Genomic DNA, 17,180 nt, shown 5'->3' on the forward strand with positions numbered 1-17,180 from the left:
CTCACGGACTCAGCGGCAGCCCTGATGTGAACCCCGCTCATCAGATTCTTCTTTACAAATGGAGTCAAGTCCGCCTCAGACACTCTGCCCTCCCCCTTCTGCCTTCCCTGCGCTCCCATAGGTCTGCGCGGTGCATCGGTATCTGCAGCCCAAATCACGGTTGTGACACTGGCCAATCACACGCACACACACACACACACACACACACACACACACACACACACACACACGCACACACACACACACACACACACACACACACATTCACACAGTCGGTTGAGGACGATCTGTTTTTCAAAAGCATTTTATTAATTCTAACAGTGTCTATTTTTTCACTGTGAGAACAAATCCTTTATAGCCTACTACAGCTTTCTCATTTGGTTTCACATCACGCGCACACACACACACACACACACTACTCATTTTCTACCTCGAAAAACTGGATTATCAGTCAAACTGTCCTGATTGATCAGATTAATTTATTATTGTTAAAATCAGAGAAAATGGGAATATTTTACTCGTGCTTTAATTAAACCTTCTGGCCATTGATGTGAGGTGAAAATTACTATTAGACCACAATAGGATGGGAATTGAAAGAGGTATTTTTTAACCCAAATTATGAGGTAATTCATCTCCAAGCCTACATACTAAAAGAAAGACCTATATGTCTTATATGTCTAATCAATGACGGGATTTATTTTAACTAGTGGGCTACTAAAATAAATCCACAAAAGGCTATTAATCAATGCAATGCCTTATATTGTTTAATAAAACACAACTGTAACTTGCTAATATAACACCCTTGATGATGATTTGGTTTGCATTCCCTGAAATGATAATAATTCCCAGGTCTAATCTCACATGAGAGACACTCACATATGATCTCACAGATTATACGAGGCCTCAGCAGCAGCAGCAGTGGGTTGACGCGAGCGCGCAACATTTTGATTGGATTACTGTAGATCCTGATAACCGGAGGCATCCAGAGTTGAAAGTTGAAGGGGTCACTGCGAGGCCAACATGCTGTGGTTAATTTGTATTTCATTTAGTATGAGGATACGCTGCAGGAATGTGGTGTTGACTTTATCTCTACAACGCTTTGAGATTTTTGACAAGTGTTCTGAAATAACCTAAGACTGGAGCCTATCAATATGTTAAGTTCATATATGTATTGCTTTTTTAAAAATAAGTACAACATGCAATAAAATATGAAAATAAATCAGATCACAGCCTGTTTGGAATTCTCGTGCGTAAATGTGCCACGTTTTTGCGCATCGGCACGTGGCTATCTTTTGTTTCAAAAATGTATCCACAACTGCAGGTCTTACCGTGTTTAAATATCAAATTCCCCGGTGACAGTCACCAGCTCGGTGCACTGCCTCTCTTGCACAAGCGGATGCTGCAGTGAAAGCGCGCTGCCACTGGGAGAGTCTGGATTTGTGCCCGGTGTGTGTGCGCGTGTGTGTAAATGTAGACCCATCAAGTTTCCGATCTGCTCTGATACTCGATGCCTACCAATACACAGACACGCTCAGACACACGCGGAGTCGTTTTTTAAGATAATATCATTAAGGAGTTCACAAAAGTGAAAAAGTGTAAAGTAAGAGTCAAAATAAATTAATAACATTAACATTATTATTATTATTTTCTTTTACTGATTATGAGTTATAATAATAGTCACCTATACACACGAATTCAAGCAACAAGCAACAAACCTTGACTTTGCTGGAATTACTTTTTATGAAAAAGTTTGAAAAAGTATCCGGAATAAAAGGCCTAAATACTTTGAGTAATTTTGAAAAATCAGTTAAGTGAACATACATAGCTTATTTAACCAATGTCGATCAGACCACACCCGGAAATATTTGTGTGTTGCTGTCAGTTAAGAAGGATTACCATGACATATTTATCGCACTCATTATATTGGATTACAGTTGGATTTTGTTTGCGCCATTTTATAACCCACAGGTCAATTATTTGACTTTCCAACCAATCAGAAATGAACAGACGTGGCAAATCAAAAGACCTAAATATTTTTTAAAGAAAGAAAAAATGCTATTGCGTGAAAAAGCAAATTAAACAGATCCATAATTTATTATCACACTTTGCTCAGAATTACCGTTATGTGTAGTTACATCCCAAATACACTAAAATATTGATTTACATTAATTATTAGCCTCTACATTGTTTTAAATAATAATTCAACAGGCCACAGGTATAGATGTTCACTTATCCGTTTGATGCCACAGGGTTGTTACTGTACAATTTAAATAAATATTTCTGAGGATTTTTGTATATGTGAAAACAAAATGTTAGTGAGGAACATTGTAAGGAACTAATGCTGCTCCTTTAAATAAGTCATAACTTCCCAGTCAAAATGAGAGATTTGGCAAAACTCACTCGTCTGTTTGTTGATCCTTCAAGCACAACAGTGTGATAGATAAGTCTTTGTAATCCGTTAATTTATTTTGAAAACCGAAATCATTTCACGTGTTGCTGAAAGACCGTTTCATCAAATATTTCCGAAAACTTCTGTAAAACTTTCTCTGTTGAAGTTTACTATCACACAATCTAATAATAGTTAGAAATAATTAAATATAATCCGTTTAATTGACTTAAAGCGACAGAATTTAACTGACTTATTCTGTTGTTGTTTATAAATGCACATTTTTAATTCCGGATAGAAAATCACAAAATAGTCTGACAAATTTTTGTGGGCACCCAAAAAAACTTTTCAATTTGGTCCAAAGTCTGCTAATAACAAAATATATAGACAAAAACAACATATTCATTTTTTTTTAAATCAGTAGACAGTAGACAGTTATTAAGTAATTTGTATCAGAAACCTAATTCAAATGTTTCATTCAATTTAAATTATGTAAATCACCTTTCCAAAAGGAAATATTTAGCCTATTTGAAAACTCAATATTTTCACGGTATCCTAATATTGTGCATGACACTACAACACACATATACGGTCACAGGTTGTTTTTTTGTATTATATTTACTTAGCACTATTTTTGAGTATTTAATGCAATTTTCTAACTGCGTACTGCTTTTTGGACTGTAACTCTTCATATGGTTTTATAACTTATATCCCTCAGTTGGTTGGTTTATGCAGAGGGAAAGTAAGAGGCAAATGAGGTGGTGGTGGCGGCTGGACGGCTCATTATTGTCCCATCCTGGCTGCAGCTGACTGGATCCTCTGTTCTCTGTATGGAGGAAGTGGTGACGGGGTCCCAGACCTCCTGCACTCAGCAGGTCTGTCTCACACACCTCCAGCTCGGCCAGAGCGACTGTGTGCGTGTGTGTGTGGCATAAGAGGGCAAGGTCAACCCATTTCTCTGCAAACAATCACATCACACAGGGCAAAATACATTCCAACCCCCCTCAACCTCCAGTTTGTAAGGTGGTCTGATGTGGGAACAGAGGAGGGAGGGGGTCTGGCAGCGGTCCAGACGGGGCCCCGAGTCCAGATGAAGGAAAACCTGTTCTACATTAATATGACTTCATATTACACGTGTTAGGGAGACTCTGCTTTCTGCACAGCTTAGTTAAATGTAACGCTCTTCATTGAAGTCCGTGTGTGTAATCTGTCTTGTTGTAAATGTCGATCAGATCAGATCACTCAGTGGTTTAGAAGTGAAGACGTTTACATATCACACGTCGGTGTTCAGTGTTGCTCAGAGACCTATAAAAGTTATATATTTAGTCAGTTTAATCATTTTTATTTATCATTGATTAAATGCATATAATTCTATCAACCATTTTTTGCTTGCATGGGTGAACTTTCCGTAGACCTTGAAAAACTCTTGAAAAAAGTCAATCGCCATTATACCTCCAATCATTTACAACAAATGTGTGATGATTTTACAACACATGAACAACTGACACACGTTTTTATCTGCCACTGAATAACAACTTTTGTCAGTATAACTTGATTGTGCGTCTTTCTTTGAAGCCAATTAAGTGTACATTTTGATTTAATATAGTCAACAGTGTTTATTCTGAAATAGCAAAGTAAATCAATGTATCAATCAATTTATGCAATACTTCTTTTCTCACCAGGCTGTGTTCCGATCATTGACTGTAGATAAGAAGATCTGATCTCATTTTATTATTATTGGGACTTTTATTTTGTAGGGGACAAACTAGGAGCAGTAACATCAAGACCATAGGCAGGAAACTATCGTACTCGGTCATTGTTTAGCAGCTGACACGTCATCCTCGATTCATAATTGTTGTCATGTTTTTATATTGTGAATGATATAGAAAGGCCTAATGGCCACTATGAATATATTTATTGGGTTTCAAAGCGAGTGCTTGAATGCGAGCAGGACTGCTTTAAGAGCTCGTAGCGTCTTGAACTGCTCATTTGAAAGTGTGCTGAATAAAGTGTGTCGTCTTGCAGCTCCCTCTAGTGGCTTTCTTCTGCAAACAGGGAAATAGCAGTGGAACAGTGGAAAGCAAATAAATCAATGTGACAAAGTCCAAAAGAAACAAACATTGCACTTGACTTCATCGTATACATATTAACCACCTGAACTACAACTATAGCAACAACGCATAATAATCCAGCTACAGGAAAATGACTTTATTTAGGAGCAACATAAATCGCCAGTGTGATGGCATCAGAAAGAGGCAGCGAAGGAGGGAGAGAAGGAGCAGTCTGGTGCAGATTCATCCATGTGGGAACATTAACATTTAGGGCGGCAGTCTGCCCTCTGAGCTGCCTGTCACTCACAGGCGTCAAACTGAAGTGCAGCGTGACCTTTACATTGTTTGTGCACACACACACACACACACAGAATGAATTCAACCTCGAAGGCTTATTGTGTGTTGCCATTTTTCAGACCTTTACCTCTTTATTGTCTCTCAAACAGTTTGCACCTAAAGGCTGTGAAAGAGTATTTCTGGAGAGATGAGAAGCTCACCAGAGAAGTTGATTATATTGGTGGGAGGTTTTAAATCAGTGTGTCAAAGGGCCTCGCAAAGAAGAGGGTTTTTAATTATCTGTTTTACACAAATAAACACCGACCTCCACACCATCCCTTTCGTTCTTTTTCTTTCCTTAATAAACTTTCATCCCTCTCATCGTCACCACTGGTCCGTCCTGACATTCTGCTTGGATTTCCGTCAGGACCTAGAGGAGCTCCGTCTTTAACAGACTGAAAACTCATTTCAACACAGCTGACATTTCACAGGCACTCAGGGCCTTTTTTTATTTACCTAAAGACACAATTTTAAACTGTTCAGTGGAGACATTTTGCTCTCGTCGGTCCTGCAGCGACACAGCTGCACTGGGAGGCAGAGAGGGAAGTGGACCGAGGTCAGGACAGAGTTTTAGGCGTTTTACCTAATGGACCTTTGCACTGGACGTGTGAAACACTTCACTTAACACAGCCTCTGGGCACTAGATTGGCATGTGTATGGCGTGCATGCATGTGTTAAGGGTGGCTGTGTTAAAGGTCAAATAAATTGGCCCTGACGTGCCTGGTAGTTGGGACATTTTTGCACTTGGGAGAGAAAACAAAGATAAAACTTTAGAAGTCTTAATGCCACCCCTTCTATCAGAAACGAATTTAGAAAATGTCAAGTTAGTTTGTGCTATTTGTGGATTGACACAGCAACAGCCACGAGACAGCAGAAAGTGAGAAAAGTCAAACTCAAACAAACAGTGAACTTTCGAGTTGATCAAAAACAACCCAAACAAGACAAATAAAAAGCATCATTTAATGTACAAGAAAGAAAATTAACTCTATATGCAGGCAGACGAGTGCACACAGCTTCAGAAAACTGAAACAGTCGGGAACATGGTACCACATCAATGAAGTCTCGAGGTGAACCTGAGGAGGGCTGGTGCAGCAACACAAAGTATCTGAGGCATCGACTTAGAGGAAGCTGTAATATCGGCTGTAAAAGCTTTAAACAAAACAAAAAACACAAGCAAAAATGAGAAAAGCAAAGTGCAGAATTACAGTTCAATTACCAGAAGTAGTGGCACATTTTCCCCACATAATGCTGGAATAAGAAAATCACATTTACAAAGCTGTCAATCAGCTGATCAACTGTACTTCGATGTTGGCAGTACATCCTACGACAAGTACCATCTAAAACACTGCTGTATCATTACGGTACCCTGTTAAAAGCTAAGAGAGGAGTCACAGTTTACCGACAGTTGATCTTCTTTGAAGTATTAAAAGCTTCTGTTTAAAACATAGTGCGAACACATAAACGTTGCTGCTGACAACAAAAGAGCCCTCATTCAGCTGTACCTTTTTTATGAGACCTACACTTATACTTTCCACCAGACACCTGATTAGATGTGAGTAAACAAATGCTTGTTAATTATTAATGAAGAAAAGTTGACGTCACATAACATGTGTTTCAGGAAGAAAGAGAAAATAACTACTGCTGGCTTTAAAATAAACCAAAAAGACCCAATTTCTCAAAAGTATTTTGTGAAGATGAGCTTGAATATAAAAAAATATAGATAATAATGTGTTTAAATGCCTTAAACACTTCTTGGTAAATACTTCTAGCCGGGGTGAAAACACGTTCTTGATGACAGACTTACATCAACAACGGAGCCAAGTGCAACAGACTGAAAGCATGTGCCATAATTTGTTAGTCTGTAAGAACAATTAACAACAAGATTATTCAAGTTTTCAGAGGAAGTTGCACTAAAACCACTCCATCCTACTTCTTCACGGTCCTGTGAACGACAAACACTGCGCCTCTTGGTCCCCTTCCAGCTGGGTGCGTCCTTCGTCTGCAATGCAGCTGCAAGACCAGCAGGAGGCCCCCCCATCTCACATCATGGCGATGAGGCGGATGGACACAGTGTCACTTCATTAGCAGGGAACACTATTATTACCAGTCACATTCATTTTAAAGCAAGTACCAACTCTCAAGTCCAAACAGGGGTCTGGACAGACTTCACTGAACTTAGACGTCTGTGGTGCGGATGCCATCTTCGTCCAGGCTGAAGGGGAAGCTGCAAGGCTGAGGCTGCGAGCGGTGCCTCCGACGCCCGCTGGTCACATCTCCAGACGCTGTGAGGATCCCCAGTCCGCTGGCTGAAGCTGCTGGATTGGCGCAGGGGCAAGGGGTTGCGACGGAGAGGGAGTTGGAGGAGGACGAGGTTGAGGAAGAGGTGGATGAGGAGGAGAGCGAAGGCATGGTGGGCGCAGAGCTGAAAGCACTGTCTTCATCCTCTGCATCCAGGATGGAGGGCTCACACGGAGGGACAGGCGTCCAGGGCTGCCAGCCCGGTGCCACAGAGCAGGACTTGACCAGTGCAGGTCGGCGCTCATCGCTCTGTTGACCTCGAGACGCCGAGGAGGCATTTTGAATTCGATAGAGAGAAGCAACACATTTAGATGGAAAACCCTGCAATGAGAGAGACGGTAACATGATCAGTAACCTGGAGTTTTCACTTCTCCTCTAAGAACGTATAGTATAGTGAGAAAGGATGGAAGATCTGTTTGTGTCAAGAGGAGAGACGACAGAGTTACCTTAGGGGGACCTCTGAAGTCCTGGATCTTCATCTCAATGTCCCTGATCCAGCCATGCATCTCCTCTGGAGAGTCTGTCTGTAGTAAAACGTTATCAGAAGATAAAGCCTTGCAGAACTGCATATCTGCACTTATTTTCACGCTTGTTATTATATGTAAACTATTATATGTGTCACTGGCGATATTTTCTATATTTTTCTTACTGTCATGAAAAACCAACAAAAATGACCCTAAGTGTCACATTTACATAGTAAATAAAGATAAATAAAAAGTGCTCTGTGTTTAACATGTTTTTTTAAAATCGCTATTATGTTTTCCAAACTTTTAGATATCAATGACCTGCTCTAATTCTTAACCATAATTCACATTTAATTTTAGTTTAAGATGATTTTCCACTTTGCTGTCTGCACTTCCACTATGATCATGATCTCGCTGTAATGTGTGTTTTTTTTTTATTATGCATGTGTTTGTTCAGTTTACTAAATGTTTGTCATGCTTTCTTTTTTTTTGCGCAGACAAAAACAAAAGCGCTCATGCTTGCAGCCTCTCTCTCTCTCCAGCACTTCCCATCTGATCAGACCCCACCGTCTCAGTCAGCTGTTCTCCCGGGAGGGGGCGACAGGATGTTATTAATGGTATGTTAACAGATGGCTTTGCCCATTTCACAAAAACAAACGTCTCATGCTCCTAAAATAAGAGCCAGTGCCACACATCAGCAGCAGAGCATTTAGAGAAAACAACAGAAGATACACCTGCGAATACAGACCCTCTCTGCTTTGACTAACAGATTCATTTGTATGTAATCATGCTTTCACCCAGAGCCAGAGAGCTCCCAACATAATTTAAAACTTGTGAGGAACTAAGCCTCTGATGGGTTGGTTGAACAGTAAGGCTGTACCTGAATGTAGAAGGTTCGGGAGCTGGTGATGATCTCAAACAGGTTGTCTCTCAGCAGGAGATCCCTGATGGACACACATAGTGGAAAATTATCATGCTGAATAAAACAGTGGCCAAGGGGAGGGCTAGATAGTATTTAGCAGTGTACAAATCTACTATCAGTTTTATATTCTACAGGAAGTGGCCGGGCGTTCACCAGACATTGCTGGAAATGTTTAAGATGCCTCATCTTCTGTTAGGTTGTTTTCTATTATCATTTCTTTTCCTCATTCCTATGTTTAACTGCTCACAAGATATGCAAAATAAATTGTATTTAACCGCATACCTAAACTAATCAAATATTAACCATAACCATTAAAAAAGGAAAAGTCTAAATAAAAGCTTTGTAGCTGTTAAAGGAAACAGAAAAGTGTGACATGTTGTGTGATTTCTCTTTAAAAGGTGGAGGTTATGCATTTGATAGGAGTCCAAACGTTTAAAAATGTGATTATGCACACATGGATTACAATAATGGGCCCCATAGAAATTTGCCATAATAATTAATTGAGACACTTTTTTGTGTTAAAGGTTCAAATGAAAATAAAGGTTGTTGGAAGTGAGCTAAAAACAACACCTGTATACCATCAGCCAAGCTTTATCCTGCACTGATCAAACAATCAGAAGAAAACTGATGGGGTTGAGGATAAACTCCCCTGAATATCTGAAAAACAAAACTGAAACTACTGACATTTTGACTGAGGGATTCACATTTGACTCACCCTGACTTGACGAGACATTCATGGACCTTCTGAATGTCCCTCAGTGGGACAGCTCGGAGAGGATCCTTATCCTGGGACATACGTAAGCACAATTCAGACATGGATAGACAAAGACCACAGTCATCAACATGTGAGAAAGGAAAAACTAAAAGTCTGGCTCCTCACCATCTCAGACTTGTAGTAACTGACTGCATTGTCATCCAGGAGGAAAAACCTCCTCTTCCAGCTCTTTCTCTGAAACACACACAAAGACACACACACACACACACACACACACACACACACACACACACACACACACACACACACATTACAGTTTCCACATGCAGATTTCTTTGTTTGAACACAGAGCTCATCAGTCATAAGTGGCTGTGTACTCACCACATTTCCTTGTTTGACACAGTAACCGCACCTCAGCACACCTGGTCTGTTGCCCTTCCTCTCCCTCCCTTCTGTCTCTTCGCTCTCATTCTGAAACATTTAATTACCACCATCTTCAATATCATTACAACGAACGTGGTCAGTGTAACCGCCATCTTCAAAATACACCAGATTACACACACACAGTGGTTATGGAGGCTGAGAGCAAGCACAGAAAAAAAAAAAACAATGATCCATAATGCTAATTCTGGCTTCTAGCATAATCAGTGTCCTTTGATACCGTCATAGTAACCACAACGGTTTGAGCTTCCTCTTCATTACCTGGATGGGTGTGTGCACCACCACGCCACCGATGATCTCAGTCTTGTAGGCATGCTGTCTCCTTCCTCGCTGGGTGTCGCCGATTGCTGCGGTCACGTCGGACCTCGGAGGAGCACGGCCAGACTTAGGAACCTGTCAGCACAGCAGCCGGTAGGATATTATCAACTAGCATGGCATTAACAAGCAGAGCTCAATGGGTAAAGCTTGCTACTAATAACCAGGGGTTAATGGTTTCATTCCCACTGGGAGTCTCTGTGCTGCAACAGTGCAATTGTAATATGTTCTGCATGAAAACATCCAACACGGTCTATAGGGTTGTTTGACTTTCATGATTCTTTACCAGGCACTTGACAGAAACCAGGGAACAGATCTCGTATGACTGAAAGTCAAAGACGGGTTGTGGTTCAATCTATTAACTTTGTTTTATTACTTAGTTTTTTGATTACTTTAGTTTTATTTACTGTACAATATATAAATTTTGTCCAAAATGACTTAAATAAGTTCATTCAAGAGGAACAAGAGCTACAGGTCATCAGAATTTTAAGTGCATTTGTTGTGTTATGTATAAACTGGAGGTGCTGTTTATAAAAAAAACTTTAAAGAACTAAAATAAAATACCTTATAAAGGCAACATGAAAAATAAATCCTAAGAAATAATAAATGCCGCATCAAACAAATATAACCCCTCTGTCTGGAGAAGCAAAAATAATAATAGAAATATCATGTGAAGGGCTTTATTATAATCAATCTATCATTTGCGAATAAATATGTGAACTTCATCCGTCTGTGCTTTACTTTCATTACTGCATTTACGTCAGGTCCATTCTGCTTTAAAAAGTATTACTGTAGGTGTCATTGAGGCCGTGGAAGCTGAGAAAAGGCGGCAGAGAGGCCCTCCAATCAAAGGGGAAGTGAAAGAGAGAGTGAGCGACGGCGCTTCCTGTGTCAGTGTGCAGGTGAGAGAAAAAGAGAGACACTCTTCTCCGTCATCTGGATGTCGCTAGTCAACAAGGGCCTGGTCATCTCGCTGAACACGCACAAATAATATGCAAATATTATGTGCATGGTCTCACACACACAAAGGTGTTTTGACACCTCCACCACAGTGACGTGTGTGTGTTATCGCTCATAATTGTGCACATTCACAATTTCCTCATTCAACAAGTGTGTGAGAGGGTATCTGTGCGCAACGCGACGGCATTTTAGCCCACTCGGGCCAAACTGGTTTCAGTCACATCACCGCTTCCTGCGCTCAGGTGGAAAACAAATCTCTTATCAATATCCCCGAGTTCAGCCTTTTTCTAAACACACATAGGACAAACGCATCTGGTTCTAATATCATGTATGTGTGCAGGTGTGTGTGTGTTGCACTCACAGTGATCTTGCTGGCCTTATTGAGAGCAGCCACCCATTCCCTCATGTCAGTCACATCGTTGGCTTGGAGGAAGTACCTCCGGGAAACTGCATTGATGACTACAGAGATAGACATCACTTTGATGAAGGTCCACAATAACTGCATTACATGATTTTATCACATGTGTAAAGAAAATGAACGCCATTGTGCACTACTGCATAAGCATGACTCGGCGTTTCTCTGAAAAACTCACCAAAGCAGAACTCTGTCTTTGGCTTTTGCTTCGCTGTAGCTTCATTCACCTGAGAAGAGAAGACAATGGGAAAGGAGAGGAGACAAGAGGAAAGAAAGGAGTGGAGACAAGAGGAGAGGAGACAAAGGGAGAGAAGAGGTGACAACAGAAAAGCAAAAGGAGACCAAAGGAGAGACGAGGAGACAAAGGTGAAAGAGAGGTAAGAAGAAGAGACAAAGGGGGAGAAGAGGAGGCAAAGGGCAAGGATAGGGGAGACAGAAGGAAAGAATAGGAGATAAGACAAAAGGAGAGAAGGGGGGAGCAGAGGAAAGGAGACAAAAAGAGAAGAGAGAAGTGAAGAGGAGAAACATTTCATATATTTGCCATTTCTTTGACTCAGAGTGTCCAGGGAGGAGCTGTCAGCACTACCGTGCAGCCAGATGTCATTATCTCTGCTTAGCTCAGCGAGCACTCTGACATCTGGAAAACTTTACAAAGTCTTCTTCCGCATGTGACCGTTAACTCTGGATAACTCCGATCTGGTGTATCTGTGCACCACATTTACATGTTTCTATTTGGGCTCAGATGTCTCCTCTACTGCACATTAAGTTCACTACAACCCACAGCAAAGTGAAAAGGTTTACCTTGGAGATGTAGGTTAGTTTCAGGCTGCCAACAAAACTGGTTCCACTGGGCAAGTTCTGCATACAAACACAAACACACAGACTCGTCATTGGCTCAGAGCCCAAGGTTACACTCCTCCTATTGGTCAATTCCACTTCCTCTTGCTGTTTGTGCAAGTGTGTGTCATGCATATAAGTGTGGAGCACCTGAGGGTTGTCCATATACCACAGCAGAACATTTTCCTGCGTGTCCAGGATGAAGTATCGCCTCTGGAAGCGGCAGCTGTTCTCCTTCTCCTCGACGTCCAGGAAGCCGCATACACGTTTCAACCGGTCCACGTACGGCATGCTGCTGCTATCACATGTCACTGGGACACACAGACGGACAGACACTCTAGTCAGATGGACAGTGAGAGGCAAACATGTAAAGGGAGCAACAGAAGGAGATGGACGCATAGGTCAGAAAGAAATAAGACAAACAGATGTGGGGGATAAACCCAACTTTCATATACTGTTCAAATACACACACACACACACACACAGGAAGAAAGAGACACGCTCGCACTCAGCAGTTTTTCATGTGACGTGATTGAGGCTGAGCAGCAAACCCCGAAGCCTGAGGCTGAGCTGAGGCCCTCCACCACAGCCAAAAATTACAGACTGCACTCAAGAACTGCACACGCGCACATTTCCACTGGCCAGGGAAGAGAGAGAGGAGGGAGGGAGGGAGGGAGGGAGGAGGGAGGGAAGGAGGAATGGGAAAAAGAGGAGAGAGGTCTGGTGAGATGTATTCATTAAGATGATGCCATGCATGTGAATCACTGAGCTGCTGACTGATTTCTCAACAAAATAAAGACTCATTCAGCTCAGACACTCTCTCAGGTATGCTGATATTTCAAAAATGTCTGGTTTCCAGGTGAACTTTATCCATGGCAAACATCTGTACATGAAAGTACGTTTGTATTTTGTCTTCTGGAGAGACTTGCCAGAAGACTTTTGGCATGAGAGCTCTGTTTTATAATCTCATCCTTGAACCTTCGGTCCATCCACTCTTTTGCATCTCTGCAGACCATCTCACTACATACTCTACACAGTTAGGTGCAGTCATTCACAAGATGCAAAGCAGATTTTATGCACATACGGTTTTACTTTTCCCCACACTTGAATTTATTGAAAGGACTTGACCGAATGGCCACAAAGGTAATTATGACGGCTAACTCGGCCACATCTGTGACTGATTTGAAGAACAAACAGTAAGTGACAGTCGTGTAAAATATATGATCAGGACTGAATGGCTGAGCCCTCCGCCAATACTTTTACAGGATGAATTTCCATGAACATTTCCATGAATACAGTCATACAAAAGCACAGGCAAACATAAACACTATCTATCACACTATCTATCTTCACTGGCCTGGTTGAACTTCTGTGACACTATTCTCAAGGTAATAGTTAGAAAAAATGCTTCATTCTGAAAATGCTTTGAGAAATTAGTGGGTTGTGTTTCTGATGAGTCAGTCGTAACAACCTTTATTTCTTTCGCCACTGAAATAGGTCAGAGATACAAACCATCCATTACACTGGGTGTAATGGAAAAGAGAAAATGATGCTGCAAAGGGCACACAGACACCCAGGCTGAGACTGACACACCCCACAAACTCCCACACACACACCAAAATCTTTTTGGGTATCGGAAAACATCAGGCTGAACCAACACAGAGAGAAGCAGCGGTGAGGTGGACATCTTAGGCAAAAATTGACCACTGTACTGTATATAATTAGGACAGTCTTTAACACAGTTCTATGTTACATTTAAAGTACTTTGGCTTTGAATTGTAACAAGATAGCACACATATATATATACCAAGGAATGTAAATGTAGTTTAGGTATGAGGGCAGAACATAGTGTACAGATCACAGCGGCATTGTCTTTAAGCACATCCAGGGCAGTGAAGTGAAACCCACCTCCACTCAGTTTACACATCTGCTTTATTCGTGGACACGTTAAACCTCTTGTCTGAAACAGAAACTGATTTAAACTGATGTCACTCCTACTCGAGCTATTTTGTTATGTACTTCTATGAAGTTCTAAAGAATGGGCAAAATCTAAGTTAATTTGAGTTAGTACGTGCTTTTTATTATTGATTAGACAACGTAATTGTGTGTTACAATACCTCCATACGATATGATTCCATTAAAAGCCCAGCCCCACTGACAGTGATGGAGTATTATTGGTTGATGCATTCACATGCGAGTGTTACTTAAATGCTGTAGAAGCTTATTTTAACAGCTTGAGATACGTTCTGTAACAAGGCCTCGCATGTTTAGGGACTGTACAAACATTGTTGGTTATTGTGAGGAGACAAAGTATTTTGAAGTCAAGGGGAGAGTTTGTCAAAAAAAAAAAAAAGAATAAACTGCAGAGGGCCTAACCTTTGTTAAAAAGAGGACCACAGGGCACCCTCCCCACCCCAATAGTAACAAGTAACTACTGGCTGTAAAAAGTACAATATTTCCCTCCGAATTCTGTGGTGGAGTAAACATATAAAGTAGCTTGAAATAGAAATAAAATACATAAAATCTGAACATAAAACTGAATATATTTGGATTTGTTAGTGGAACAAAACAAGGTTTATGGGAAGTTGTGACAGGCACGTTTCAATAGTAGTGGATTAATAACTTTCTCCACTGCTCTCTCATGACAGCTGGATATTCACATTATTGACCACAGTGCAGAAACGACATTCACGCCACTGAAAACCATGGGCGTGCACGTGGCCTATAACGTGAATATGAGCGCGCAGTGAAACGTTTAAACGTGATCTGGCAGAATTACTCAGCGACACCTGACGGACGCCACATTAGTTCTGCTCAGATGACCTGCACTGACTCACCAGATCCAACGACTCCACGGCCTGCCACACCTACAGTACTGAACCCTCCGCACACTCACACTCACACACACACACACACACACAGACAATGACACACACAGACAATGACACACGCAGTCACAAAGTGCTACTGTCGGCTGGCTACTTACCCGCAGTGAAGTCAGTTTGCGCCACAGCCAGCGCCCCGCACGGCTCACAAGCACAGAGACACCCGCGTTTGGTAAATAACGAGCATGTCAGAACAAAGTTTTAATAACTTTTACAAACAGCGTACATCGTCAAAGCCGGTCCGGTGTGCATCAGGCTCTCACACTCTCATCTGTTTGTTTGAGTGATCGGATTACAGAAGAGTTGTCTTTTTTTCCGGGTTGGACGTTTCGTTATTAGAATAAACCAGCCCCGGATGTGATCTATGCGTCCTGTGAGCTCCGGCCGGGTCCTCCTCCTCTCCTCTGCTGCTGATCTCTCATAAGACGAGGAACTAACAGCTCAACTCACCTCTGCGCGTTTTCATTTTAACATCAGCGATTCAGTAAAGGCCCCATCCGTACTTTAGTTTTGTCAGTTTATGCTCTTTTTAGAGGCTTTTATTTAGAAAATACATCAACGTGCGCAGTTTATTTCTTCCTGCAACTGCATACGATATGTTATCTCTTCTACTGTCAGGTGGCAACTGGAGAACTGTCAGACACCCACACACACACCCACAAATACAGCGAATCAGTTGGTGCCTATAAATGAGCAGCTATAAAATAAGGGAGTGTAAACCTGGATAAACAGGTACACAGTGAAGAATAGTGTCATTCATACCAACCATGGGAGGTGAGTGTGACAGGTGCAATATGATGTGCCAAAAGCAGTGTACTTTTAAAATTGCAAAAAGTATAGCAACAGGACTACCAAAATGTAATGCTCCACCAATAGCAGGGCCACAGCAGGATTTTAGAAATCTCCCCTCACACTGTTACAAATCTTGACTGTAGTCACCAAACCAAACTCTGTGACATTGTCTGAGCAGATTTTAAAAATCACAAACATTCCCTTTTTACTGGGCGATTATATTTTTTATGTGCATTGCATAATGTTGTTCCAAAGCCGCCTCAACATTTGCCAGGTGTTTTTGTTGAGGAAGTACTAAATCCTGTTGATTTCTGTGTATGTAGTTGTGGCTAAAAACAACAATTTGAAATATATATGGTCTAAAATGGTCTACATGTAGAATCTTCCTCTCTGCTGAACAATTACTGTGTCTGCATTTACAGGAGTGATGCTGTAATCTGTCCCCCTCTCTTTTGGTTAATCTGTGCCCTCTTGTTAAGAGGAAGTGGTTGCACGTCATATGACCTGCCTGAGGAGGGAGACCTACCTCACTGACTTCATATCCTGTGGCGACTGCACAGGATTCAAGTTACACAGTTGAAGAAGGAAGTCCTGAGGTTTCCACAGATGTGTTTCTGCTGAATATCACAGAGTACTTTATCTCGTCTGTACGCATGCTTTTACATCAGGGACGCTTACATAAACACAGATTTCTATCAAATGTCACACCAAGATGATCTTAACAAACACACACTGTACACACACCACAATACGAGTGTGATTGTATCTTTATGCAAACAAGCTTGCATGCACAAAGTACCAAATACATCATTACAAAATTCTAAAGATTGTGGAGTTAACATACTTTTCTGTCTGGTTTTCATGGCATTGACACATGTGAATAATGTGGTTCAATGGCGTCAAGCGAGCTGCACACTAGCTAAACCACACTGGGCGGCTATCACACAAAAGGCGTACTTTATTTTGTGCAGACTTATTCACCACAAACACTCTCAGGTTCACAGGTTAGCATTTACAGCTTTGGATCATCTGCAAGTGAACACTCTAGATAAGCTAATACCATAGATGATGAGGCTACTATTCAAGTGTTTGATGATAATAAAATAATAACACAATCAAAGGTGCTGAAGCTTGTATTTATCTGACGGACAACCTTCCCTGCACCAACACAGTCATCAGAAACACACTTTTCTCTGACACTCAAATCCATTGGATTCAACTTGCATTGAAAATCCCCGAGGGGCACAGTGACAAAGAGGAGAAGGTGGATGGACAACCTAGCGAATGACTGGAAGGATTGACGGATGAATCACAGCTGACTGACGGCCACACGCAGCAGCAGGGCCGTGATGAGCAGGACGGG

The 17,180-nt window shown here is 41.4% G+C and overlaps 1 protein-coding gene across 1 annotated transcript; it reads right to left on the reverse strand.

Annotated features, from left to right (window-relative positions):
• Nucleotides 1–5,719: 5,719 nt before the first annotated feature.
• On the reverse strand, nucleotides 5,720–15,616 carry plekha2 (pleckstrin homology domain containing A2). Its single transcript, XM_076099180.1, has 12 exons — nucleotides 15,127–15,616; nucleotides 12,291–12,451; nucleotides 12,105–12,161; nucleotides 11,482–11,530; nucleotides 11,250–11,347; nucleotides 9,875–10,006; nucleotides 9,554–9,643; nucleotides 9,338–9,406; nucleotides 9,173–9,243; nucleotides 8,416–8,479; nucleotides 7,518–7,595; nucleotides 5,720–7,392 (listed from the first exon to the last, which is right to left on the reverse strand). The coding sequence occupies exons 2-12, from the start codon at nucleotides 12,429–12,431 to the stop codon at nucleotides 6,949–6,951; spliced, it is 1,293 nt and encodes a 430-aa protein (XP_075955295.1). The 5' UTR covers nucleotides 12,432–12,451; nucleotides 15,127–15,616; the 3' UTR covers nucleotides 5,720–6,948.
• Nucleotides 15,617–17,180: the final 1,564 nt, after the last annotated feature.

Source organism: Anarhichas minor, unplaced genomic scaffold (genome assembly GCF_050575085.1).
Source record: "Anarhichas minor isolate MPS153535 unplaced genomic scaffold, ASM5057508v1 ptg000025l, whole genome shotgun sequence".
Classification (NCBI taxonomy): domain Eukaryota; kingdom Metazoa; phylum Chordata; class Actinopteri; order Perciformes; family Anarhichadidae; genus Anarhichas; species Anarhichas minor.